This window comes from Camelus bactrianus, chromosome 17 (genome assembly GCF_048773025.1).
Source record: "Camelus bactrianus isolate YW-2024 breed Bactrian camel chromosome 17, ASM4877302v1, whole genome shotgun sequence".
NCBI lineage: Eukaryota > Metazoa > Chordata > Mammalia > Artiodactyla > Camelidae > Camelus > Camelus bactrianus.
Genome location: NC_133555.1, coordinates 25591450 through 25617999, shown reverse-complemented (window position 1 = coordinate 25617999; position 26550 = coordinate 25591450). Strand labels below are relative to the sequence as shown.

General features: G+C 37.7%; 1 protein-coding gene across 8 annotated transcripts in view; it reads right to left on the bottom strand.

The window, feature by feature from the left end:
- FHIT (fragile histidine triad diadenosine triphosphatase) overlaps positions 1-26550 on the bottom strand; it is a 1253716-nt gene that overhangs the window by 658723 nt on the left and 568443 nt on the right. For all 8 annotated transcript variants that reach the window (XM_045505414.2, XM_010968301.3, XM_045505417.2 and 5 more), the window contains one exon: positions 12196-12314. In XM_045505414.2, the coding sequence (XP_045361370.1) occupies positions 12196-12298 (103 nt within the window). In that variant the 5' untranslated portion in view covers positions 12299-12314. The remainder of the gene's footprint in view (positions 1-12195; positions 12315-26550) is intronic.

The following is a 26550-nucleotide window of genomic DNA, read 5'->3' as shown; positions in this document are numbered from 1 at the left end:
CATAGAATATCAAATTCCCATCACTTTGCAGGTTTATTTTAAATCCTGTGTGTTATTTTAATGCCATTTTTAGCTGAGTAGTTTAAAAGTGGGTCTCGGTTATTCCAGTTGCTATATGATATTCATATAGAAATTCAGGAATTTAATTTCATTTAAGCTTCGGTTTTATGAATTTAGGGCAACAATTAAAAGACACCCCTTCTCCAATCCCAAACCCTTGTCCAGCCTCAAAGTATTAGGATAATGGACAATGAAAACAGTGTAATTATGATGCCATGCTTCCAATGCAAAATTAATTCATAATTCTGACTCTCACACCATCTGGATTTAGTCCTCAGAATAGTCCAGGAGGCAGGTAAGGGTAGTATCTTTACTTTTGGACGAAGAAACAAAACAAAAAAGAAAACATTAAACGACTTGACTAGGGTCCCCCAAATGGGACTAAAATCCGGTTCAACAACGCCCTGTCTGAAGCTCACTGGTAGTTTCGACAAATATAAATAAATGGTTCTGCACCCAAAGAGCGTAAACGAAACATGAGACCCCTTGGCAGGCAGTCTTTCTTCTCCTTGCACGTTCAACAACGCTGATGAAGGGACAGAGTGAGGGCGTCAAGTACCATCACTAATCATTGCTTCCATGGTTGGGTTCGGTAGTGGGGTCAGGGAAGGCCTCTGTGTTGAGGTGACGACACAGGAACTAGAATAGAAAAGATGAGAACCGAGGAGGCAAGTGAAGGTCAGTGGAAGGCACATTCCTGCGGAGACAACAGCTGGTGCAAAGGAACAGCTAGCTGAGGCAGGGACCAGAAATCTGGGAGACCAAGGTGAAGACTTGAGATTTTATTCTAAATGAAAAAAACAACCCCTGAAAACTCTAACAGCAAGGGAAGCGTGTGATCCAACGTCTACATTAAAACCAAGCCAGATGCTATGTGATGTTAGACTGAAGAGCACGGGGTGGGGCGATAGTAGTTGGGAGGCTTTGTGAACAAGGAGAGCAGAGAAATGACTATGCCCAGTCTGGAAAAGATTTGGCAAAAGTGGTCCTGTCTCTGCCTCCCTGGTCATGTTTCCTCCTCCTCACTCTTGAAAGGACACTTGCCATTGGATTTAGGATCCACCCAGCCAATCCTGAGTAAGCTCCTCATCTCAAAATCCTTAGCTTAATTACATCTGCAAAGACCTATCATCATGCAACATAACAGTCACAGGTTCCGAGGATTAAGACACAGACATATCTTTTAGGGAATCGCCATTCAACCCACTACAAGGATGACAGTTGATAAGATCAGCAGTAACAATTGGTTGGGTGGGGCAGATGAAGTTCAGGTAGGAAACTTGTAGGTCACTGACAATTTTGGCTTGGATTTGAGGAAAATTAAGAAGCCATTATGGGGTTATAAGCAGAGAAGTAACACAGATTCAACATGTTTAACAGAATCATTCTGGCTGCTGTCATGTAAAAAAAAAAAAGTCTAAGAACATTCAACCTTTAGACTGAACTGGTACTTCTTTGGTTCAAGGGTATGCCAAACTTACATGAGGACTGCAGAAGATGAGAAGAATCTGGCACATAGTGAGCCTTCAAAGATACCCATTAAAAAAAAATGAATGTCCCTTTATCTAACCATCCTGAACCAAAATTAAATTTATCCTATAAAAACATATTTACTATATTCAAGATTCTGTTGCTAAGAATAAAAGCAATCAACAAATCACATACTGCTATCTAACATGGTATTCAGTGACAAATCACTTTTTTCTTTAAGGTTTATGTCATCACTCTGCTTGTATAAAGAATGACTGATGGAAACAGCCTAAATGTCCATCAACAGATGACTAAATAAAGATGTGGTATATTTATACAATGGGATACTATTCAGCCATAAGAAACAACACCACCACCATCTGCAGCAACATGGATGTCCCTGGACAACATCATTCTAACTAAGCCAGAAAGAGAAAGAAAAATACCATATGAGATCGCTCATATGTGGAATCTAAAAAAAAAAAAAAAAAAAAAAAAAGAACCTAGTACAAAAGAGAAACAGACCCAAAGACATAGAATATAAACTGTAGTTGCCAAGGGGGAGGGGGGTGGGAAGGGATAGACTGGGAGTTCAAAATTTGTAGATACTGACAGGCATACGGAGAATAGATAAACAAGATTATACTGTACAGCACAGGGAAATATATATAAGATCTTGTGGTAGCTCACAGTGAAAAAAAGTGACAACGAATATATGTATGTTCATGTAGAACTGAAAAATTGTGCTCTACACTGAAATTTGACACAGCACTGTAAAATGACTATAACTCAATTAAAAAATGTTTTTAAAAAAATGACTGAAGAAACTCAATGGGGGCAAAGACATGACGCACTTACATTCTTTGCCTTTGCTTTTCCAGTCATACTATGCTGAGTCCCTTCCCAGCCCACCCAACATTTTAGGCAGAATCTGTAAATTTGCAAGTGACTAGTCATAATTAAGAGCATCGCTCTAGTTTAACAATCCAATCTCAGATTAAAATTTCAAGTCCTATCTAGCACAGGCTTGAGATGCAACCTTGATCACTAAGAGCTCTCTACCAACTTCTCCCGCCCCTGAGACTGAGCCACTCTGGTCACAGAGGCAGAGTTGTCTGTCGGCAAGTGAAAGGCAGGTGTCCCTGGTCTAGCTCCAGTTTCATGTGCTGAGAGCTTCAGCACACATGGTGGTGTCTGCAGAGTTCAGAATTGATAGAATGAAGGCATTCAAGTTTCACCCTCACGCTGCTTCTGAGAACCCATTCACAAAAGGACCGTCGTGTCTCCCTTTGTAACTCTGCCAGTGGTTTATGATTCAATCACCTTTGTGGATAGGCCAGTGCCTCAGTTGGGCCAGGGTCTATGTGAGCAGCCTTGAGGCACCTACCTGCTACTCTGACATTCACTTTTTTTTTTTTTTCCTTCTTAACAGGAACTAGAGGAGCTACCTGTGTGTTTCCTCCAAGGGCTGCAGGAAACTGGGATGGGGTAAAAAAGTTGTTCCCATCTTCTCTCAGGAAAATTACACCTCAGCCTCTTCTTGCCCTGCAAAAAGGCTCTCCCTATCCCCTCACAGGCAAGTGAGATGTAAGCACTGGTCTATGTTCGTGTGCATCTCAAACTCTGTAAGGCAACTGGGAAGCCCTCCTAAGGAGCTTGTTCAGCACCAGGCTCCCATCTGACAGCAGTGTCTACATAGCCTGCAGGTTCCGCAGCTCAGCCAGCATCCAGCCAGGGAACGAGATGCCAGCATCCTTTTGTTAAAGTCATCTCCCTCAGGGCTTTGAGCTACCTTCTGCACATGACTTTCAGAGGCAGTACGAGTATTCACTCCAGAAAGAGGGAAGAGAAGAGCTTCTCAGCATTCCTCATTCTGACTCTGTTTCAGAATGATGTCAGCCTTTCTGTTTGGGCCCTAGCTGCTCATATTTCCAAGGCAATACGGAAAGTCCCACTGAATGCCGATTCCACCCCTGAATTTCAATTATATTACTGCAGATAGAGCACCATGATAAAAAGCTCCCAGGGGTAATTTGGTCCCTAAACAGAATAGAAAATACTAACTAGTATTCTAGTTGTCTGCATGAGAAACATGCTAAATTTTAATGTAATTTCTGCTGATTTATTTTATCTTGACACATCTTATTTAACAAATTTTAAAGCAATCACCTTTGGTGAATGGAGGGGGACCATGGTTTACTGTTAAGAGTATGAGCACTCAACAGATAATTCTTAGTTCCAACACATCTCTTGAACAGGAAGTAAATCTTGAAGATGAAAAGATCTCTTGATAACTACAGCCATTTCAAAACCTATTAGAAAAGAGGAAAATTAGAGCCAGATGAATTTCGCTCCTCCTAGACTCATTTTCCCTGGGAGCAAATTATGGTGCTCACCAAGCTAAGTGTCTAGCGCCACACTCACGGCACTGCAGAGACAGGTTCCAGACTTAGAGATTTTCAGAAGTTACCAACGTTAGTCCTCTTCTGAGATGATGATGATTATGACCAAACCACAAAACCACCAAAATGTCAATGAAAAGTGTAAGTTACAAAGTATAGATTTACAACAGAGCACTGGAGAGAAGGAATAATGGGGATGTTTAAGACTCTGAGGAAAATAACACCTCAGGACCCCTAACTAATGATACAAAAAGCGTTGCTGCACATGCGATGGCAACCAGAAGTGGCAGAAAGAACAAGAGAATGAGGATCCAGAGTTCTGGGTGAAGTCTTGACTCCCAGGAAGTAGGGTTAACATTGGCCTGACTCTGGGCTTTCCCATTTCAACTGCTCATTGCTCAGGGAGGACAGAACAAAACAGAGTCCCAAAAAGCACTGCTCGGCATAAAATATTATTTTAATTTACTTAATTTACTTCCATTAATTTACTTCTGCAATATTATTTTTAATAAAAGGCATTATTTGTAAGTTGGATGTGTCTATATGCACTCTTCACCCCCACCACATTCACACATAAGGGAAAGCGAGACCCAGAACACACTGCCGAAATCGCCCCTGGCTACGGTTCAGCTTTCACCTAGACTGGCGTTAGGCGGCCACCAATTCACTGTGAGGAAGACGGCCTCAGAACAAAGAAACAATTGTGTTGTTTTTAACTCCCTGGTGACTGCACTATTCTGATAGACTCAACGGTGAGGAAGAAGCAACACCAGGCTTGAGCCCCAGGATATAATGGCAGCTTCTGCCTATCAGTGTTCATCTCCCTGAAACCAGGGTTACCAGTCAGACTGTATCCACTGGCACGTCCATTCCTGGTATTAAAATACTGAAATACTTCTGTAGTTACTGCCCCCTGAAGGCCGCTCATGCCTCTGCCCCCCTCCCCCAGGACCCTTCAGATCGCCCCACAATGCAGAAATTAATGGGTTGATGTCTGGCACAGCAGACAACTTTCAGGAACTACACTGGCATTGGTCAGTTCCATGTGTCATACGAATTGTTACACATAAAAATAACTCTCCTGCCTGAGACATACCCACTCACACCCTGACCTCCCCCAACTGTAAGTACATCTTCGCCAAACCAAGACACTTGAGGCACATTTAAACCTGGAGCAGCAATCTCAGGAAAATAACTGAGATCACAAAACTAGTTCAGCTATCTAGTATTAGAGGATTCTTAGGATAAGGCCAATTTAGGATTTGTGCCCAAGAGCTGTTTGCAAATTAATAGTTATTTTTTCAGTCAATTAGTCTGAGAAAGGAAATGGGAGCTAAGTAAATAAATCAGGTCATTAATTTACAATAAATATAAATTATGCTAATTCTAAGAACTGAACATATATAAATTACATACATATAATACACAAGGAATATACATAAGGCTCTATTAGTAAAAGAAAGCCATCTTGACTTATTGTGCTGTGGAAAATCCATGTATATTCATTCAATAGATTTTAACAGCTTTAATATGTGTATGAAAATATAGGATAAACATTAACTGCCTACGGATGTTCTAACAAATCTATTTTCATTCCAAATGGAAATTAGGGTATATTTTGCATTATTTGAGTTAATTACATGACATTTCTTATGAATAATGATGTATTATTCCATTCATTACTTCTAATTATGTTCTGTTACAAGTGCAAGGCTGGCAACACCGTGACCAGCCTTTTCCTATTCCTCACGATCTGATGACTTGCATGGAAAGCAGGTCAAAAATAAACCCAGAATATAATGAACACAGTTCAGTAATTGTTACTCTGACAGTTTAAAATTACCTGAGGAAAGTTTCACATAGAAATAAATAGAAATGAGGAATGGCTTTTCATGTCACAGGATATTCATTTTTGCAATTAATATAAGAAATATTCAAAGTATTTTTTTAATACATATAATTATCAGCCTATACCATTTGCTAGAGCTGGGGAGAGAGGATCCCGAACATGGTCCTCCTCTCACCCCATATGCAAACACACACTCACAGAAGTATACTCTGTAACAGATTGGAAGATGATAAAGGTATCTTTTTCTGGTTATCAAAGTGATTCTACAGACTTTGTGCAATTTTGAGAGACTACAGAAACCTCCTAAAAGCTCTGATCAAAAAGCCAGCTGGACTTTCCTCCTCAAATGCATAACCATGGTCAGGCCAGCCCACCTCACCCTGCTCACAGTAGGGCCTGAACCTGGAAGGTAAACCCTATTATGCGCCATCAAGGTCAAAGGAAAACAATCAAAACTAAAGAATTAAGCACAGGGGCAAAGTGAACCACAAGACAACACATGCATATCCTCACCAACCAGTAGGCCCCAAGGAGCCAGGGAGAGACACTGGACAGCAGGAAGGGGCCCGGATGAGGTCTGGAGACCAGTCTGCACATGCTTCAAGCATGCTGTTTCACATGTCAGTTGCCTTTATTTGAAGGGGCCAGGGCAAAATGTGTAACATGCAGACATTTTTCTCCATCCAATTTCAAATGTTCCTTGCGCGCGCGCATGCGCGCGCACACACACACACACACACACAGCATCTATTAATCCCTTCAGTCTCAGGTGCCAACAATCCATCGTTCTGTCTATAATAAAAATGGAGATGCCAGTCTCAGCCCTAAGAACAAAAAATGAACTTGGGGAGAGGAAGAACCTCGGCAAGGAGAGCTCCTCTTTCTCCCCTGGTACCCATGGGAGTTACTGCCCCCTGACCCTGCATGCAGCCTCAGAATCCTACTCAACACTATGAGCTCACTACCAGCTGAAGAGATGGCTTTTTAGGTAAAACACATTTGCTCTCTGTGCAGTAATTTCCCAGGTGACAAGTCAAGATGGATGACAGTCATACAAGGTTTGTCTTGCAATGGGGGTTGGCAGGATCCACTGTGGCAGGGTCTGGACGCTGAAAAAAGATGCCAGTCAATTTAGTGAATGATGAAAGCATCCAAGAGCTTCCTTTGTTCCTGCTGACCAATGCCATCAGGAACTGACTCTAGCTGGAAGCAATGTACTCTACTAACCCAAAGGTAGGTACATTTTTATTTGGAAACCTTTCCCATAAAAAACAGCATAAGAACACTGAACAGTCACCGCTACATGCAGATCTTTTCAACACAATGATTTTCCAAACAAAGTTGAGAAAAATACGACAAGAAAACCAACTTGCCCCAGTACAGATCAGGACGTAAGACAGTAAGATCAGCTTTGAACATCTCTCCAAGAGTATTTTCAGCTAGCTAGTATACAATAGGCTTGCAAGAAGTGGGAGAAGAAAAGACATATGCTTAGGGAAATTTTAAGAGCAAAAATCTATCTTTAGTAGTAAAGATATTAAAATAGTACTTGAGCTCATTTTATTTGCACAGGAAGGTTTAAAAAGAAACTCTTTTGCAAAATGAAAGATCATCAGATCCCTAATAACTGCAGTTTCCTGAACCATTAAAGAAATTCACAAGATTACAACCTACTCAGGAAATGACAAACATTTCTGATTTTTGCGGAAGGACTAAAAGGGCACTTTTATCTATAGCATCTATTCCGTAAGAAGCACTGTTAAGCAATGAAGCTATTTTTATTATTTGTTCATTTATTTCAAAAGCACTCAATATGGCAATGGTCTGAAAACAGAAAATTTAACACTTCTTGTTTGGTAAGTTAAAATTTTGTATTAAAAGGCATTTGTCAGATTTTTCCTTTTTATCTCTTGAAGTTGGACCTTAGAACACAATTTCCATTGTACCAAACTTTTGTTTCTAATATGTCAGCAGAAATGTCCTTTAAGTTACCTAGTCTAATTCTTCACAAATACACATTGTAAGGCTGTCCTCAATGTATCATCCTAACATGGCTTGGCCCCGATAACATTCTGTGTGCAAGGCTCCAGCTTGGAAAAATCTGCTCTTTTAATAACTGATTCAATAAACTGTTGACAAATGATTTGTATAATGTAGTATGGCCAGCAAGCAAGTTTTGTCTCTGTTATTACACAACGCGTTCACCCATCCACAAACACGGCCGTATTCCCCTTATGTTAGAGCTCCGTATGCCATTCTGAATAGCAATCTGAAGATCAATACACTGTCTGCTGAAAACAACAGGACATAACAAATGAATAATTTTATTTACAGCAAAAGCCTCAGTCCCCAAATGGATCCCACTAATGTTCAGATCCATTTTTCACGCTCAACTTGAGATGAGAGGTAGACACAGCCCAGTGCAAGGGGAGGGGGTGGGAGAAGTATTAACCGTATTGGCTCAAATGTTTTTAAGCCATGAACAATAGCTGGGCTGTACTAAGGTACACGAACAATACGTTTGCTGCAGAATTCTGAAGATGCAATCTCCAAAACTGTTCTGTTCTCTCACCAAGACATTCTGAAAAGCATTTTCCAGTAACAAGAATTAATGGATTAAAGACATTCTGACATTCTTCCAGGGTGTTGCACCACAGAGGCCAAGCCTATTCAATCGGCTTTAAACACTATTTGCAACGAGCAGAAGTGTTTGCTTTAGTTGGGGGACAAGGAGGAATTCAAGTGGCTCTTTTGAGAATGAAGCAGATAGTCTTGCTTCAAAAGCCTATCTGCAGCTCCTGATCTGACAGTTCTTTTCCTCCTCAGAAAGCTTTGAGAAAGTCAGAGAGCAAAGTCCAAAGAAAAAAGGGTTGAGGAGGTGGGAGCAAAACATTAGTGAGGACACAAATTCAAAGATGACATTTACAAGTCTCTTATGAAATGCACATTCCCCAAAGGCCACCTAAATACTCTTATTTTTTAAAAAAAGAAATCATCAAAAACAGAGTAAAACCTTCCAGTTCACAGAAAGATACCAATACAGTACCCTTCAAATATAGACTTGTCCATTGGCCAATTAAGGTGCAAAAAAGAAAGAAAGAAAAAGGAAAAAATCTTTTCCTATCTGCCATCAATTCATTCACTGCTTTTAGATTTAATTCAGCACACTCATAACAGATGTCAACAGGACTGTAACTAACAAAGCAAGTAGGGAAAGTTGGGAAAATGCAGTCTGAATGAGATACTGAAAAATCTGGAATAAAATGGTAGTAAGACATGGCTTTGGGCATGAGAAGACTGAAAAGGAAGGATTTCAGTGGACCTTTATTGCCCCATTCCATTAATTGAAACTATCCACATGCTCCTGATGTTTACAGACTCACTTTAAATTCAGTCAACAGAGTACTTCCAGGTGCTAAGAAAAAGATGTAGAAGAGTAGGTTCTGCCCCCAGCCCTTCCCAGGAACTCGTGACTCCACGCAGACAAACAGCAATGAACATAGTTCCACTATGAGGCAGACTGGGATCGGTGGGTTTCTTTGTTTTGTTTTGTTTTGTTTTAATTCTGGGGGGTAGGTAATTAGGTTTATTTACTTATTTTAAAGGAAGTACTGGGGGTTGAACCTAGGACCTTGTGTATGCACTGAGCTAGACCCCGCCCCCTTGGGATCAGTGTTTGGAATGGTTCCTGGAACAGAACAGGAGCTCAGTATACACTGTTGAATGAGTCAACATGTGAATAAGGAGCCAAGTGTCACAAGAAGGACAGAATATTCTTTTTTCCTAAGAGGGCAAGACAGGTATCAAAGCACTATATTTGGGGAAAAAAAAAAAGGATGAGAAGCAGGTAAAGGGAAATAACTGCAAAGTTGGGAGGCTGAGTCAAGAACAGTCAAGATAATGAAAATCTTTTTAAAAAGTATGCTAAGGAATTTAAACTTTACCCTCAAAAAAAAAAAAAAAAAAGGAGATTCATTAAATTCATCAGTGGCTTGTTTACAAGGGAACAGGAGAGTGGTATGGTCCGCACCGTGGTTTAAAGTGAGGTGGAGGCTGAACTAGATAAGTCCAGGGGCAGAGAGGGTGCAAACAGCTGGAAGACCCACAACAAGGGCCTCATCCAGGGTAGACAAGATGGAGCACCGGGGGATCAAAGCCCACTGCAGCCATCTCACCATTTTATTTCAGGAAATGTTAGTAGGCAGAGCTATCCACAGCTTCAATTCCCAAACTGCAGGACAAAAGAGTACTGCCTTCTACAAGCGAATGAGTAACTTATTGAGATTCTTCTCACAGTTGTCACCTAACACAGTTTACAAAGGTAAAGTAAAATAAAAAGTTACCGAATCATCATATAAAAAGGATTGCTGGAATACATCATCCGCTGGCCCTGAAACCACTTTAAACACCGCAGATGTAAAACAGCTTTACAGAGTATACTGGATAACACAAACGTTCCAGCTCTCACTGCTCTCATCCCCAGAAAGGGCCGGGTCCTTCTTGCTACCTTCCAAATAGTGTTTTGGTTTTTTTGTTTTTTTGTTTTTTTCATTTTAATACAGTGTTCCCCGTGTCCTTGGCATTTACTCAAAGAGATGGTCAGCACTGAATGACGAGCATTCATTTCCAAATGACAATTCCAGTGCTAACAAACCTAGTCATCATTCACTCTCTGCTCACTATCCAGTATGAGCCAGGTCTTCACACATCACACTTTCAGTTGGTTAAAAAGACCACGAAAAATCAAGTTTCTTACTATCAAGATATGAGTTAAATCACAAAGTTCATTCCATTATAAATCATTAAAAAAAAAAAAAGTACATCTCTACAACCTCATAGTCTCTCAGTCGAAGGCATTAAGATTTGTTCATCTAAATTCAAATTTTCATCCCAAGTTCCCTCAGTTCTTTGATAAAAGTCAATTAAAACTGGCATCCAAAAAGATGACATTTAAACAATATTCTTTTAACATCAGAATTCTTAGACATTTTGCTTAAAAAAAAAAATCCTCAAAGAAAAAAGACAACCACAAACTTGTAGCAAAATCAAATGAGAAAATAAAATGCCTGTTATTTCAAGAACCTCAAGGTATTTTAGAAAAACTCAATACAAAACTGGTGTACAACTTAAAAACTTGTTTTATAGGATTTTTCTAAATAGTTTGAGATATTTTTACTTCCATAAACAGGAATAAAATTTTTCAATATTGTGTATTTACAATTTATTTTTATAAATTTAAAAGTTAATTATCAAGATAAATGTAAATATTACTTACTAGTTTATTGCTATGATCATTAGTGTTACAAATGTACAAAATTTAGTTAAAATTTGAATTCAAGGAATTTGAGAGTCTATCATAAATCACAAGGATCTTTTGGTTTATGTTTTATTGTTTGTTTTTTTTTTTTCAATGTACATGGCCAAGAAGATTATTCATAAAGTTCTCAAGCATTTTGAAAAATCCAAGTAAAAAATATATATATAATTTACTCTGGAAAAAATCTTGACACATTTGTAGATTCAGAATTACTGAGAAATTAATTTCAAAGTAAAAATCATGTCTCCATGTGGGAATGCTTATTATCTTACAACATGAAATTTTATACTTTGTTGCCCTCTGCATAGTAAATTAAGTTAGGGAGGAAAGAAAACTTTCTGAAGAGTCAGTACAAATGTTACATGCATACAGTTATGAGTAATACTTTCAACAATATAAAAATACCTCTCCAGGGCATTTCACCAATTCCTGCTGCTCCCACTGTAAAGAATAAAGCTTCTACTGAAATCGATGGTCAGAAGGAAAAAAAAAAATACTCTACTACCAATGGCACTGGACAATGATCTAGAAGCTGGGATGTTTTCCAAGGGAAAATGCTATCTCAGACTCCAACATGAAAAAAATATTTTGTAAGTATATTTATGTGCTTCAATTTAATTAAAATTCATAGCTTGAATGATCTCCAGGACTTAAAGAAACCAGGTCAGTCTCAAATCATGTAATACTTTCCTTTCACATCACAAGATGCCACCCATCTCTACTTGACTATTAAAAGTCACAACTGATAACTGAAAACCAAGTGCTCAAAAAATTCATTGGATCCGTTTTAGAAGCACCTATTTATGTACACAGCTACGATAGTGAAAAGGTCAAGTAAAAATTCACCTCCAAAGCCACGGTTGCTAAGCAACTCTTTTCGGAAGTTCTGCAACATTGATCAAGCATATTACTGGTGCCACCAACTGGATTCAGAATAAATGTAACACCTTACCTGTTTCTCCAAAGGGGGAGGGAGGCAGATCCCTTGTTTACCTTCTTAGACAGACATCAGAGGTCAATCCTATATTCGTCATTTGGTCTGTGAGATTGAGAGGCTTTTTGTCTTTCCTCTCTCAAAAAAATAAAAGAAAGGATACGTCCTGGAACCACAGGTTTCCTGTTCACCAGGGCAAAGGACAGTTCCGTTTTGAGAAACACCACAGAGGGTTTGATGAGATGTTGGCCGAATCTGAATGACATTTCCTCACAGTGAAGACTGAAAGAGAAAATTATTTAGAAAATGACCATTTATAAAATTCAGGTGAGAAACTCAGATCATATATGACTTTAAAGAAAGCAAAGTCCCTTACTACAGATTCTTAGTTGTAAAGACATTATTTAAACTGTTCCCCATGTAATGTCCACTAAGATGTATTCTGGGAGTCCTCCTAAAATACTCCACTTTCCCTACCAGCACTGCCTTGGTTGGATTTAGTGTTTTCAAGCAGAAGCTTCCATGTAGACAATAAACTGTCCTCTTAAATCCCTCTGCACTTCAGGTAGCCATGTTAATCCACATCCACGAGGTCCAATCTGTCAGGTACTCTTGTTAACCATCCGTTTCATCATCTTTGCTAAGCAGAAAATTTTCATTGTTAAGCATTGACTATAAACCTTCTCAGTCTTATGTTCTTTTCTCAAATGGTTTTATCTTTGTTTATATAAAAGCAATTTAGGAAAAAGTACAAACACTGTTTGACCTTGCCTACAAGTACAAAAATATGTGAGTATCCTAGAGAACTATTATAGGAAAATTTCCAAAATTAAAGGGAAAAAATGAGGAAAAGGAAGAAGAAGCAAAATGAGTTTAAGATCAGAAAAATTCCTGGTTGATACAGAGGCAGTATGCAGCAAGATATGGGAAATGTTCCATACCCTGTTTGGGGGGAAAACCCACGAGTTGGAGATGAAGAGAAGACAAGGGGATGCCAGATTTTACACTTGGTACCTAGGGTACCAATGAATGATTTTCCATCAGTCAATGCCAATACATGGCAAAGTTACTTTCTGAATGACTAAGACACACCCTCCTTGGGAAACCATTTCATTTTTCTAATTTAGGAACCACCCTACTACAAAACTGATGAAAATACAATGAGCCATGGGAAAACAAATACAAAAAAAGGTCACATCAGAAAATGGCTGTCTGTTTTATAAAGCATACCAATAAATGCGTAATTGCTTAATGATTCTAATGTTCTCAATGACCCGAAAGTTACAGAGGGCCAGGTAAAATGTATCTACTGTAGAAGCACCTACATAGCCAGAATTTAACGTATTTCAGGTACAAAGAAATAAAGCACAGAGTTTAGCTGAATGATACAAATACTAGTTTTTAGAACATTTACAACTACCTCATAAAAATGAAAGGTCAGTAGGATGCTGAAAATCATATAACTCAGTGGTTTTCAAGAGGTGTTTCCTGAACCAGCAGCATCAACAATCACCTGGAAACTTACTAGAAATGCAAATTCTTGAGTGCTACTCCAAACCTACCAAACCAGAAACTCTAGCAGAAGGGCCCAAAAATCTACGCTTTAAATCAGCGGTCTGGATGATTCAGAACCGCTGACCAAATCCAACCATTCTCTCAATCCATTCCTTACAGAAGAATCTTTGCCAGGTAGCTGGCTAGCCTATGCTTGACTATACCCAGTGATAGGAAGCTCGCTATCCATTCCTTCTAAGATAATCAACTCCAGCAATTATTCAGTTGCACCTCATATACCAAGTCCACCTTTTTGTCATGGATTAATGCCTTGGGGTCATTCAAGTGGAAACGCTTTAGATATTTGGAGTTAATCCTCATTCATTTCCCCCAGTTTTTCTAGAATAAACATGACAACTCATTTCAGTCATTCTATAGACAGCATTGATTCAAATCACCCGCAGCCATCTGTGATTTTCTGCCTCCCCAGTACCCACTTTCTGTAGTTCTGGCCACACCACTCTCATCTTTCTTTGAGTAACACCCACCATATTCCATAGGTTGGGCTATTCCTACAGCCAGATTCTAGGCATGGGAAAGTGACCCAGGCATCCTTAGTCCTTCATCACACGATTGTTTCAGGAATGGATGTAGGACAAAAAAAATAAAAAGGAGCCATTCAAAGAAGGCTATCCGTGAGTGGCTTACCGCAGATACTACAGGGAAAGGGCTTGCTTGCTTTCTGCTAAATTGCCAAACAGGTAGGACATGAACCTGGTAGAGCTAGAGATTACACTGAAAAGAGTCTGCCTGATATGAGAGCCAACGCTGAGGCCAGGAAAGCCAAGGTTCAGAAAGAGACCAATACCTGATCACACTGTTTGTGCACCTAGATCTAACAGTGCTGGAAGGACTAATATTCCTGGAGTGTTTTCTCTTATGGATAACTGTACAGGGTTGACTTTAGCAGAGGCTCCAGTTGATGAACTACTATTACAAGTCCATCAGAGTGTCTTCTTTTTGTTTTCATTTTTCTTATCACTCTCCCTTCAACTTCAGTGCCCAGTCCCATTCCTTCTGCTCCCACCGCAGGGCCTCTCTCACTCTCTCTTTTTTTTTTTTTTAATAATGAATGTTGTGGTTATAACCTTTTTGCATTTTAATAAATATTTTATATGTCAAACACACAGGGCTCTTGCATATGGTTTTTGTATCTGTATGGAAGTTGTATCATGCTTTAAATCTCATTCTGCCTTTCTTTAAACACCGTCTTACAGACACATGCATGTTGTCATAGATGTAATTCATTCTTTCTCACTGCTTATTCTCTCACTGTATTCCACTGCAATTTTTCTTGTTCATTCTTCTAGTGCTGAAGAATTAGCTTTCTCTAATCGTTCACCACAAATAACAATGTGATGACCATCCTTACCAAATTTCCCTAGGTATCTAAGCTTGAGTCTGATTATTGGGTTTTAGGTTATACACATAGATTTTTTTTAATATATGCACTAGTTTGCATTCCCAGAAGCAATACAAATAGACTTCTAATTTTCCATATCCTTGCCAGCACTCAGGAGTATCTGATTTCCTACCTTTTACTGGTATGACAGGCAAAAAAGGATCCCTTAATTTTAATTTGCTTGCCTCCAATGTGATACGTGTGTGTACTTTTATCCTTGTATGAAAGGTTAATTCATACTCTGCCCTTTTTTGCATTGGTTTTCTTCCTTCTATTTTTTTATTTTCCAGAGTCCACTGTATATTTAAATATTGATCTTGGTCTATTAAACATGACAATTATATTTTCACCATCTGTTAGTTTTCCTATCATCAACTCCACTGAACAAATAGCATTCATTTTGATGTATTCATCAATTTTCTTTTTACGATTTGTGCTCTATGAATCTTATAAAACAAACCCTTCCCTACCATAAGGTTACAAAATTGTGTTCTTAAATTTTTGTCTATCAGCTTCATATTTTCACTCTTAAGTGTTAGGTGTTTAATCCACTTGGGGCTTTGCTTATGGTATGAAGTATAGAAATGGTTTCATTTTTTTCCTTTTGTGAGCCAACTTTCCTAGCACCAAGTGCTGGGAATGATTACACTAAGCTCCCATATGCGCACAGGAATGAATCTGGACTTTATTATATCCTGATTGTATGCCAGATGCTAGAGAATAGAGGGCACCAAAATTCATCTCTAAAGGGCCAGATTCAGTCTGTTGTAAATACTCATATCCTGTTACGGCAGCATGAAAGCAGCCATAGACAATAAATGAAGGAATGGATGTGGCTGTGTCCCAATAAAACTTTATTTGTAAGAACAGGCAGCAGCCTGGATTTGCCTCATGGGCTGTATAATGTTAATGCCTTGTGAAGAAAAGGTCTTTTTTTATCTTTATTTTCCCATATAAACTGTAGATTCAGCTTTGCCCCTTCAAAAACATTCTCGCTTAGGCACTGAACTGAATTTAAATTTTAATGGGGGAAACATGACATCTTCACAATATTCAATCAATCCATTTATAAAGGATGCATTTATGCTTTGTAATACCATAATAAAACTCTTGTAATAGGGTTTTAAATTTCCCTTATATGTTTTATGAATTCTTTTTTAGATTTATTCCTAGATAGCTTCTAGTTTATGTCAGCATTGTAAATGGTATCTTATCATCATCATAGTTTATAATTGGTTATTCCCAATACAGACAAAAGCTATTGATATTTTTATGTTGCTCTTAAAAGCTGGCAACATAAATGAACCCTTATATTACTCCTAATAGTTTCTGCTTATTCTCTTTGGTTTTCTATAGAAGTGACTTTACTTAGAAATAATAATTATATCTTTCAATTATTCTGCTTATGTTGGTTTCTTTGTCTTATTGCATTGGTCAGGTATTTGGTAACATGTTGACAAGAAGAAGTAACAGCATAGGCCTTCTTATCTTGTTCCCAACCTTAATAGAAATGAGTTTCAAGTTTTGTTTTTTCCATTAAAAATAATATCCGCCGTAGGTTTCTAGGAGAAAGCCCTTGTCAAGCAGAAAAAGTTTCCTCTTTTAAGTTGCTAAGAGTTGATTCCATTTGAAAAAGAACAAACTTAATTTTATTAAATGCCTTTTCTTTATCATTGATCATGCAATTTCCCATTCTTTTCCATTAATGTGGCAAATAATAGTAACAGACTTTAAATACTAAAACATCCTTTCTCTTTTACGATGAACTCAACTTAGTCCCAATACACTGCTAGATCTGAATTCTTAGTGTTTTTCAATGTCATAAGTGAAGTTCGCCAATTTTTTTTTTACCTGATTTTTGTTTTCAAAATCAAATTAAATAGGTTAGCTTTTTTTTCTTTGTTCTATAAGAAGTTTTATAAAAAGGATTTTCTATTCCTTCAGAGTTAAACAGAATGCACTTGTCAAACTGGGCCCCTTTTTATATTGCAGGGAAGATTAAATTTGGTAATCATTACAATTTATTTAATGGTTGTTGATTAAGTTTTTCTTGCATCAATTTTTTAGGCATACATCCTTTTCACCTAAATTTTCATCTGTATTGATAACAACCATCATATTCTTTAACAGATTATTATATGTAGCCTATGAAAATTTTCAAAGGACCACCTCCTGGTTCTTTGCTTTCTTTAATTTTCTCTATTTTGTTCCTTATTTTCTGTATTTGTATTTGATCCCCCTTACATTTTTCCTTCCTTGTTTCTTCAAATCCACCATGTTGCAGTTTTTCTAATTATTTGAGCAGAACATTGAGCTTACAGGGTTTCAGACTTCCTAGTCTTCTCTTGGGGAACAAAGTATATGCTGTCACTGAAGTATTCCATTAGATTCCTCTCTCAAATTTTGAACTATTCTGCTTTTATTATCCCTTAGCTTTAAATTTTTGCTATTCTTACTATCACTTCTTACTTAGCCTCGGGGTTATTTCATAGTACGTCTTTTCACTTCCAACATATGGAATGTTTTTGTTACATTTCTGTTAATAATGACTGCATTTAAAGCACTGTAGTTCGAGAAAAGAACCTCTATAGTGTTGATTTTTTAGAATTCGAGGCTTCCTTCCTAATCCATTAAAAGATGAAGCATGTGCCTAAAATCCACGTGACCACCAAAATAATATATTCTGCATTTGTTAAGAAGTTTTACACATGTGGTAGAGCAAATTCATTGTTATACAAATCTTCCTCTGCTTACTTTTTGTCTCATTGTTTCATCAGTGTTAGATTTCTAATGGCAATTGTTTAATCAATGTCAAATGCCAGAAATGACTGCTTTTTATATTATGGCAAGTGCATATGCCCCTGTTTGTTTTAGTCCCTTGATTTATTCTTCCTTTTTCTTTTGTCTCTATTTGACAAGTGTTAAGTTTTTTCATCGCAGTATCTTCAACCTGTCTCATTTTAAATTTTTTTTTTAAATAAACATTATAGCACTTTGCTTTCTCTCCATTGGACAGTCTGTCTTGGTTACTTTAACCCCATTCATTTATACCAATTATTCCTTGAGCTTATTTCAAACACACTATTTCATCTTTTTGTTTTACCTTTTTCTCTTTCCTATCTGCCACTGCCTAGATCAAGTTTTTTCCTATGGTATGAAAATCATACATTCTATTTTGTGACAGTAGTGGTTATTCTTATTACAGTCCATACTAACATTCAACTCCCTCATCAATTATATAAAAGCAGATCAGTGTCTCTGCCCTTAGCATACACTTCCCACCTTGGATCTCTTTCAGATATCGTCTCCCATCTTCCCCATGTCCAATTTCTGATGTTTTGAAACAATATTTGGTAATAATTTGAAATAGCTCTTGATACGCTGGGTTTTTTTTTTTGTGGCTTTTAGCCACCACTTACTCCAGTGATCGTACTTTTTATCTTACTTACAAAGATCTACAGACATCTTCCTTACCCCAGGCAGCAGTGGCCTCAGCACTATGCCCTCTTCTGAATTTGACCTCCCTCTTTGGTTTCTGGCCTCCCCTTCAATGCCTCCCCCCCCCCCCAAATCTCCACTACAAAAATCACTAAATTCCCAACACTTCCAAACTCATTCTATGAGGCTATCATCACCCTGATATCAAAACCAGACAGATAACACACAAAAAAAGAAAATAACAGGCCACTATCACTTATGAGTATAGATACAACAATCCTTAACCAAGTACGAGCAAAGCAACCCCAACTATGCATTAACATGCTCATGCACTATGATCAAATAAATGGGAGTCATCCCCGGGATGCAGGGATCTTTCAATATCCACAAATCAATCAATGTGATACAACACATTAACAAATTAAAGAATAAAAACCATATGATCATCTCAACAGATGCAGAGAAAGCTTTTGATAAAACTCAACATCCATTTATGATTAAAAAAAAAAAAAAAACCTCTCCAGAAAGTGGGCATCAACATAATAAAGGCCAGAAATGACAAACCCACAGCTAACATCATACTTCATGGGGAAAAGCTGAAAGCACTTCCTCTAAAATCAGGAACAAGATAAGGTTGCCCACTCTCACTACTTGTACTCAACATAATTTTGGAAGTCTTGGTCATAGCAATCAGAGAAGGAAAAAAATAATAGAAGTAATCCAGATTGGAAATGAAGTAGTAAAACTGTCACTGTTTGCAGATGACATGATACCGTACATAGAAAATCCTAAAGAAGTGACCAGAAAACTACTAGAACTCAATGAATTTGATAAAGTTGCAGGATACACAATTAATACAAAATCAGTAGCATTTTTATTCACTAACAACAAAAATAGCAGAAAAAGAAATTACCATTTACCATTACACAAAAAAGAATAAAATACCTAAGGAATAAACCTACTCATGGAGGCAAAAGACCTGTACTCCAAAAACTATGACATTGATGAAAGAAATTGAAGATGACATAAACAAATAGAAATATATACCATATTCTTGGATTAAAAGAATCAATATTGTTAAAATGGCCATACTATCCAAGGCAATATACCAATTCAATGCAATCCCTATCAAATTACCAACGACATTCTTCACAGAGCTGGAACAAAAAAATGTTAAAATTTGTATGGAAACACTAAAGACCCCGAATAGCCCAAACAATCTTGAAAAACAAGATAGGAGTTGGGGGAATCACAATCCCTGACTTCAGACAATACTACAAAGCTACAGTAATCAAAACAGTAAGGTACTGGCACAAAACAGCCACATAGATCAATACAACAGAAGAGAAAGCCCAGAAATAAACCCACGCACTTATGGTCCATTAATCTATGACAAAGGAGGCAAGAATATACACTGGAGAAAAGACAGTCTCTTCAATAAGTGGTGCTAGGAAAACTGGACAGCTACCTGTAAAAGACTGAACTTAGAACATTTTCTAACACCAGATACAAAGATAAACTCAAAATGGATTAAAGACTTAAATGTAAGGCCAGATACTACAAAACTCCTAGAGTATAACATAGGCAGAACATTCTTGGAAATAAATCACTGCAATGTATTTTTTGAACCAGCTCCTGGAATAATGGAAATAAAAGCAAAAATAAACAAATGGGATCTAATTAAACTTAAAAGCTTTTGCACAGCTAAGGATACCACCAACAAAATGAAGACAACCTACATAATGGGAGAAAATACTTGCAAATGATGCGACTGACAAGGGAGTAATTTCCAAAATATACAAACAGCTCATACACCTTAATATGAAAAAACAAACAAACAAGCAACCCAATCAAATAATGGGCAGAAGACCTAAACAAGTAATTCTCCAATTAAGACACACAAATGGCCAATAGGCACATGAAAAAATGCTCAATATCACTAATTATCAGAGAAATGCAAATCAAAACTACAGTGAGGTATCACCTCATACCACTCAGAACGGCCATCATTAAAAAGTCTACAGTAAATGCTAGAGAGGGTGTGGAGAAAAAGAAACCCTCCTACATTGCTGGTGGGAATGTAAATTGGTGCAGCTACTATGGAGGACAGTATGGAAATTCCTTAAAAAACTTAAAACTGACCTACCATATGATCCAGCAATCCCACTCCTGGGCATATACCCAGAGAAAAATATAATTAAAAAAGACACATGCATCCCAATGTTCATAGCAGCACTATTTACAATAGCCAAGATATGGAAACAACCTAAATGTCCATCAACAGATGACTGCATTAAGAAGATGTGCAGGGGTGTGTGTGTATTGGAATACTACTCAGTCATAAACAGAATAAAATAATGCCATTTGCAGAAACATGGATGGACCTAATGATTCTAAGTGAGGTAAGCCAGAAAGAGAAAAATGCCATGATACCACTTACATGTGGATTCTTAAAAAAAAAGACACAAATGAACTAATTATTTATAACTCAGCTGATTTCTTGATTATGTGTAAGCAGATTTGACTGTCCTTTATGATTGGATTACTGCATTCTGTTGATTCTTATTTTGTGTTTGGCCTTATTCCTTTGATAACTATGTAAGTTTAAAAAGCTAAAGCTCTAAACTGTTCTTAGAAACAATGAACAGTACATATATGTAAATTAAAACATGTGCAGTATATTGTATATATGTATTTACATGTAATATATTGTATATGTACAGTCAAATTGTAACAATTCTACCTAATAAAAATGAAAACTGAAAAAAAAAACCCACTAAATTCTCTTCTTATTTCCCACATTTCATTTCTTCCTCCTGGATTCATTTTTCCACTTTTCATTTTTTTCCTTTTCTTTTCCTTTTTCACTAGGACAAATTTTCTACAAGTACTTTCAGAGAGGGTCAGTATGTGGCAAACTGAGCTATTATACAAGATGGTATCTTTATTTTATCCTCCCATTAAATGAAGTAACCAGAAATAAAATCCTAAGCTTAAAGTTTGCTTGTTTCAACACTTTGAAATATATTCCTTTGCCCTCTCACATTCTGGTATTGCTATGGAGAGAAGTCCAGCAACATTCAGATTCCTGTTCACTGGAAGATGGTGTAGTTTCTAATCTCAGAATTGTTAAGAGCCTAAGTGTAGGGCTATGCACTAGTTTCCAAGGGCTGTAGTAACAAATCATCATGAACTGGAAGGCTTAAAAACAGAACTGTATTTTCTCCTAATTCTGGAGGGTAGAGGTCTGAAATCAAGGTGCTGGGAGGGCCTCTGAAGACTAGGGGAGAATCCTTCCTTGCCTCTTCCTCATTTCTGCTGGTTGTCAACAATCCTTGCCTTGAGGATGCATCACTCTAACAGCTGCCTCTGTCTTCACAGGGCTGTCTTCTCTGTGTGTCCTCTTCATCTTCTTATGAAGATACAATTCATTGAATTTAGGACCCCCTCTATTCCAGCATAAACCCATCTTAACTAATTACAAAGATCCTATTTCCAAATAAGGTGAAGTTCTGAGGTTCCTCTTGGGGAGGAACGTTATTCAAACCATGATAGACTACTTTCCCGAGTTCTCCTGCTTGGTCGACTATGAATCTTTTCCATATGAGGTCTTGAGTTTTCACTGGATTCTTTATATTCCTGGTCATTACCTTTCCAAATATCCCCTGGTCTCAACTTGCTTCTCTGCCCTTCAGGGATCCTATCTGTTGGAGTTCAGGGTGGGCCACCCCAAAATGTATCATGGTGGCATACTGATCATTTTGAATTAAAGTTACTTTGAAAATAGCCAATGCAAGTGGGACACTCTGACCCTCCTGTCTGTCTCCCAGAAAGCAGGAAACCAATCTCTCCAATGAAAGGTACACTCCCTCCATCTGGAGGTAAAAGGACACCCTTACCTCCAGAGATGGAGTTCAGGGCAAAAAGCCTACGCAAACAAACCCTGTTACTTCTTTAATGTACTACCCCAAGTCCAAACTCTGTTTAGATTCTTCACTGATGGAGTGCTCCAAACCTCAGTTTCTCTGTCCTGTCAATTTCTCACAAATTTATTGTTTGTCTAAGAAGTATAAAAGCAGCCTGCTTTGACCACTTCTTAAGGTCCAATTTCTAGGAGATCTCCATGCACATGATTTTTTTTTTAATTTTTCTGTTAGTCAGTCTGAAATCCATTTTATTATTAGTCCAGTAACAAGAACTCAAGACGGGTAGAAAGGGAAATTTTCCCTCTCCAACATATCTAACACTTCTATTCATTCTCCCCCTTAACTCTTTTCTCAGTCTTCTCATATTTTTATTTCTTCCTGATGCCTTTTGGGAGACAACCTAATCCATCTAACTGCCGATAAACATCAGTATGAATATAATCCATCCATTAATCTAGTTCCTAAGGTTACACATGAGGCTTAATTATTTCCCATTTCTCCTCTACTCAAGGCCACCCTGCCTCTCACCTCTCTCCTTCTCAAGCACCACTCTTGCCAATGAGCTTACGCATTCCTATTACATTTCTTCTCCTGAGTTTAGCCTGCTAACAGTTTGAAAAGTTGACTACCCTCTTCACTATTCCTTCCCTTTTGGTATGTCAAAACAATTCACAAAGTCCTTGATTTAGAGGAATCATGAAGACATGGAATGAGTGTTCAAAGCATACAGACCCTGAGTCTTGGTTCCGTCACTCCCTGACCTTCAGTAATTCACTGAACTTCTCACCCTCAGATACCTCATCTGAAAATAATGGATGACAAGGTGTATAATGCATATCTCACTTCGTTTGTCACATGACACAGGCAGCCCCAAATGGTAATATTTCTCTATCTCCTTGCTCAAATCCAATTTTGCCTCTTCTTTTAATTGTGGTAAAATTCTGTCTACTTGGGCTGCTAGCAGACATGCTTCCTCAAGTTTTAATTCCAGTCAAGAAGAAAAGTACTCCAAGAAATATAAAAGGAACAGGGGTAAAGAAAAGTTTAAGAGCCAATACTGTGTGACGGGAAGATTCCTGCATCTCCAGGATCTGAAACGGTCTGCAAGGCTGAGATAAATATTAAATACTTTCCTCTCACATGAAAAGTGCAGAAAGCAATTTTATTTTAAGCTAAAGTAAAATTGCTGAAATCTTTTTTTTTTCAACCAAACAAGAAAGCTGGATGTACCAATATTCTGTTGAATTTTCAGGAGAAAATCACCTCCGAGGATCTCTGTTTCTTAATACATATGGAGATGGCTTCTGGCATCCAGAAAACCAAGTCCTGGGGTAGGGACCTCAGTCTAAGGTTTAAGGTCTTATTCTTTTTTAGTAGGCTTTAGCTAAGACAGAAATAGAAGGAAGTAAGTTCATTCCAGAAACAGTGACTGACGCCTGCATGTGTCTCTTTATAAACCAATGACAGAATTAAGTATGTTAAGAAAACCAAAGGTACATTTTTAGTTAATTGGTTTTTTTATATGTATTCCTTAGTAATTACTTATTTTGAACTGAAATTATGTAACTTCAAGGTATTTAATGAGTCTCCATGTCCCATCTTTTCAGCTATGAAAGCTATTTAGATCTCTCTACCTTCTATAACCAATCTCTACCCCCTCTGTCTCCTGTAATTCTCACTAGCTAGTAGCATCACATTATTTTCAGAACTGTACCTCCAAAATTTAGTGAACAGAAAGGAAGTAATGAAAAGGCCTCTGCTATTCACATTTAATTTTGTGACTCAGTGAATTTGATCAGTCATTTTTTGACACGGTTAAATAGGCAACCTAACTTGTAAGTTCAATGGCCACAAAAGCAAATGCCCCAAAATGTGAAATTTTCCCCATTTACAACAGGTGACAACAGCTAATTTCAGAGTAGATCAGGTTTCTTCCTTATTTGCTTGTAAATGCTGTATTAATGGCCAACTAAATGTGATATGCTTCTGTCTCAAAAAAAAAAAAAAATCAACCCTAAAATTTGAGCAGAAAAGATCCAAGAAGATTAGTTAGATCCAGTCCTCTCATTTTAGAGATGTTCAGTAAGTCTAGCAAGTCAAGTGGCTTACTCAAAGTCACTCTGAACCCAGGGGCTCTCCTTTAGAGGATACTACTTACGGAGGGTACATTTTAAGAATTCCTTACACTGGAATTCAGAGACCCCACTCCCAGAAACACTGAATTAAAGATAACTGGCACTTTCGGAGATTCCTTGGTGCCAAAACCACATAGCAATACTCTCATAAGTTGGTATGCTGGTGACTCAGAATATGTCTTATGTCTATTTTTTTTTCATAGTATTTCACCAAATGAAGAACACAAAATATAAACTTCTTTCTGAGAACGTGAGGACCCTTCAAAGTCCAACTACTCAAGTTTGAGAAACTCAAGATTTCAGCAAATGACCTAATGGGCCATTCTCATCAGAATGTGAAATCCTTATCTATAGACCACCATGACACTATTTCATGATTACCTTTCCCTATTGCAAATGATTTCTTGGGGACAAATGAAAAGTCTGAAAATTTCCACAAGCAGTACAGTAGGCTGGCTACTCAAAGTGCAGTCTGCTGGCCAACAATACCCGTGTTACTTGAGAGTTGTTGGAAATGCAGGTTCCCAGGCTCCACCCCAAATCTACTGCATCAATCTGTATTTTAACAAGCTTCCCAGTTGTGTCACATGCACATTCAAGTTTGAGAAGTACTTTCCCAGAGCACCGGTTCCAAAACTAGGTTTACTGAAATTATCTTGGGATAGCTTCCTAACAATACAATTCTCCATCCTAGCCCAAACCTAGCAGAACTTCTGGGATAATGAGGTTAAGAACACAGAGTCAGTCTGTGAAATGGAGATTACAGTAATACCTCTTCTCAAGGACACACATAAAGCATTTAATAAGTATTCAATAAATGTTAGTCATCATGTTGTTAGTATTTTACCCTGGCAAAAAGTAATGCCCAATTTTATCCAGTAAAAAATTGGTAACTGTCAACTAATATATAAGTTAATGGTAAGTTGCTTGCAATAGTGCTTGTCATCTAAATGGCATATAATTTTTAGTTAAGTAAAATTTTTTAAAAAACATTTTGGCACTGCACTGCCCTTAGATGATTGCTAACCTCTCTGTATTAGAATTAAAGCAACATCAGGTAAAAAGTAGCATCTGATTAAGTAACAGCTAACACTTACCCCTTACTTCCATCATTCTAAGCGGTTTCTCTGTAACAACTTACTTAATCCTCCTGAAAACCCTATGAGGAAGGTTCTTCGTACCTCAACATTTCTGTGTCTCTTCAATTACTTCCTGTGCATTAATTCCCAGATTTGAGAACCGCTGTGTTCAAAGAATATTGAACCTTCAATGCTATTGGTCTGTACTGCTCAATCTCTCCCAAGATGTGTTTCTAACAATGTACATTCACAGGTAGTTTAGGGAGAAGAGCCATTCCCCCAAACTGTGTCAACACCGGGCACATCTCCACATCTCTAATAAAAATTTGTCATTACTTAGGAATATCATGTTGTAAAAAATGACTTCTACTAAGTATCCTATCTAAAGCAATCTGCGATGAAAACTGACATCTCCCAGGCAACCAAGAAGCTAGACATGATGAAAAAGAAGTACTGTTCTTTTGGTAAAAAGGATGAAAAACTTGTATTTTTTTTTTACCTTGAAAGATAGACATGTTCTTCCATTATGGCTTGGGGTGATAAGATTTATTTTTTAAAAAATCTGCTATTTTTGTATGCTGAAATGACTCAGCGAATAGGAGGAATCTAAACCAATTCCAGAAGGCATGACCAATCCTTTTTGGGGGTCATCAGAAGCAGCCACACTGCAAGTAACTCCAGACACTTCTACTAACTAATAAATATGCTTCTATTTCAGTTCACTTCACTTAAAAACAGGGGGCTCAAATGTTAACCAAAAATGTAAATGCATTTGAAAAGCTGCTGGTTAATGGATCTGAAGACTAACCTTAACAGGAAAAATGACTTGTCAGCTAACTGAGGAACAACACACTTTTAGCTGGCCAGGCTCTCCAACACATTTTATGGATGACTTAGAAAACAATCCGGGTGCATAAATGGATAGCTGGAGACGTACATTTAGGTTTAGATGATGTATAAAACATGGTAAGCTCACAGGCGTAT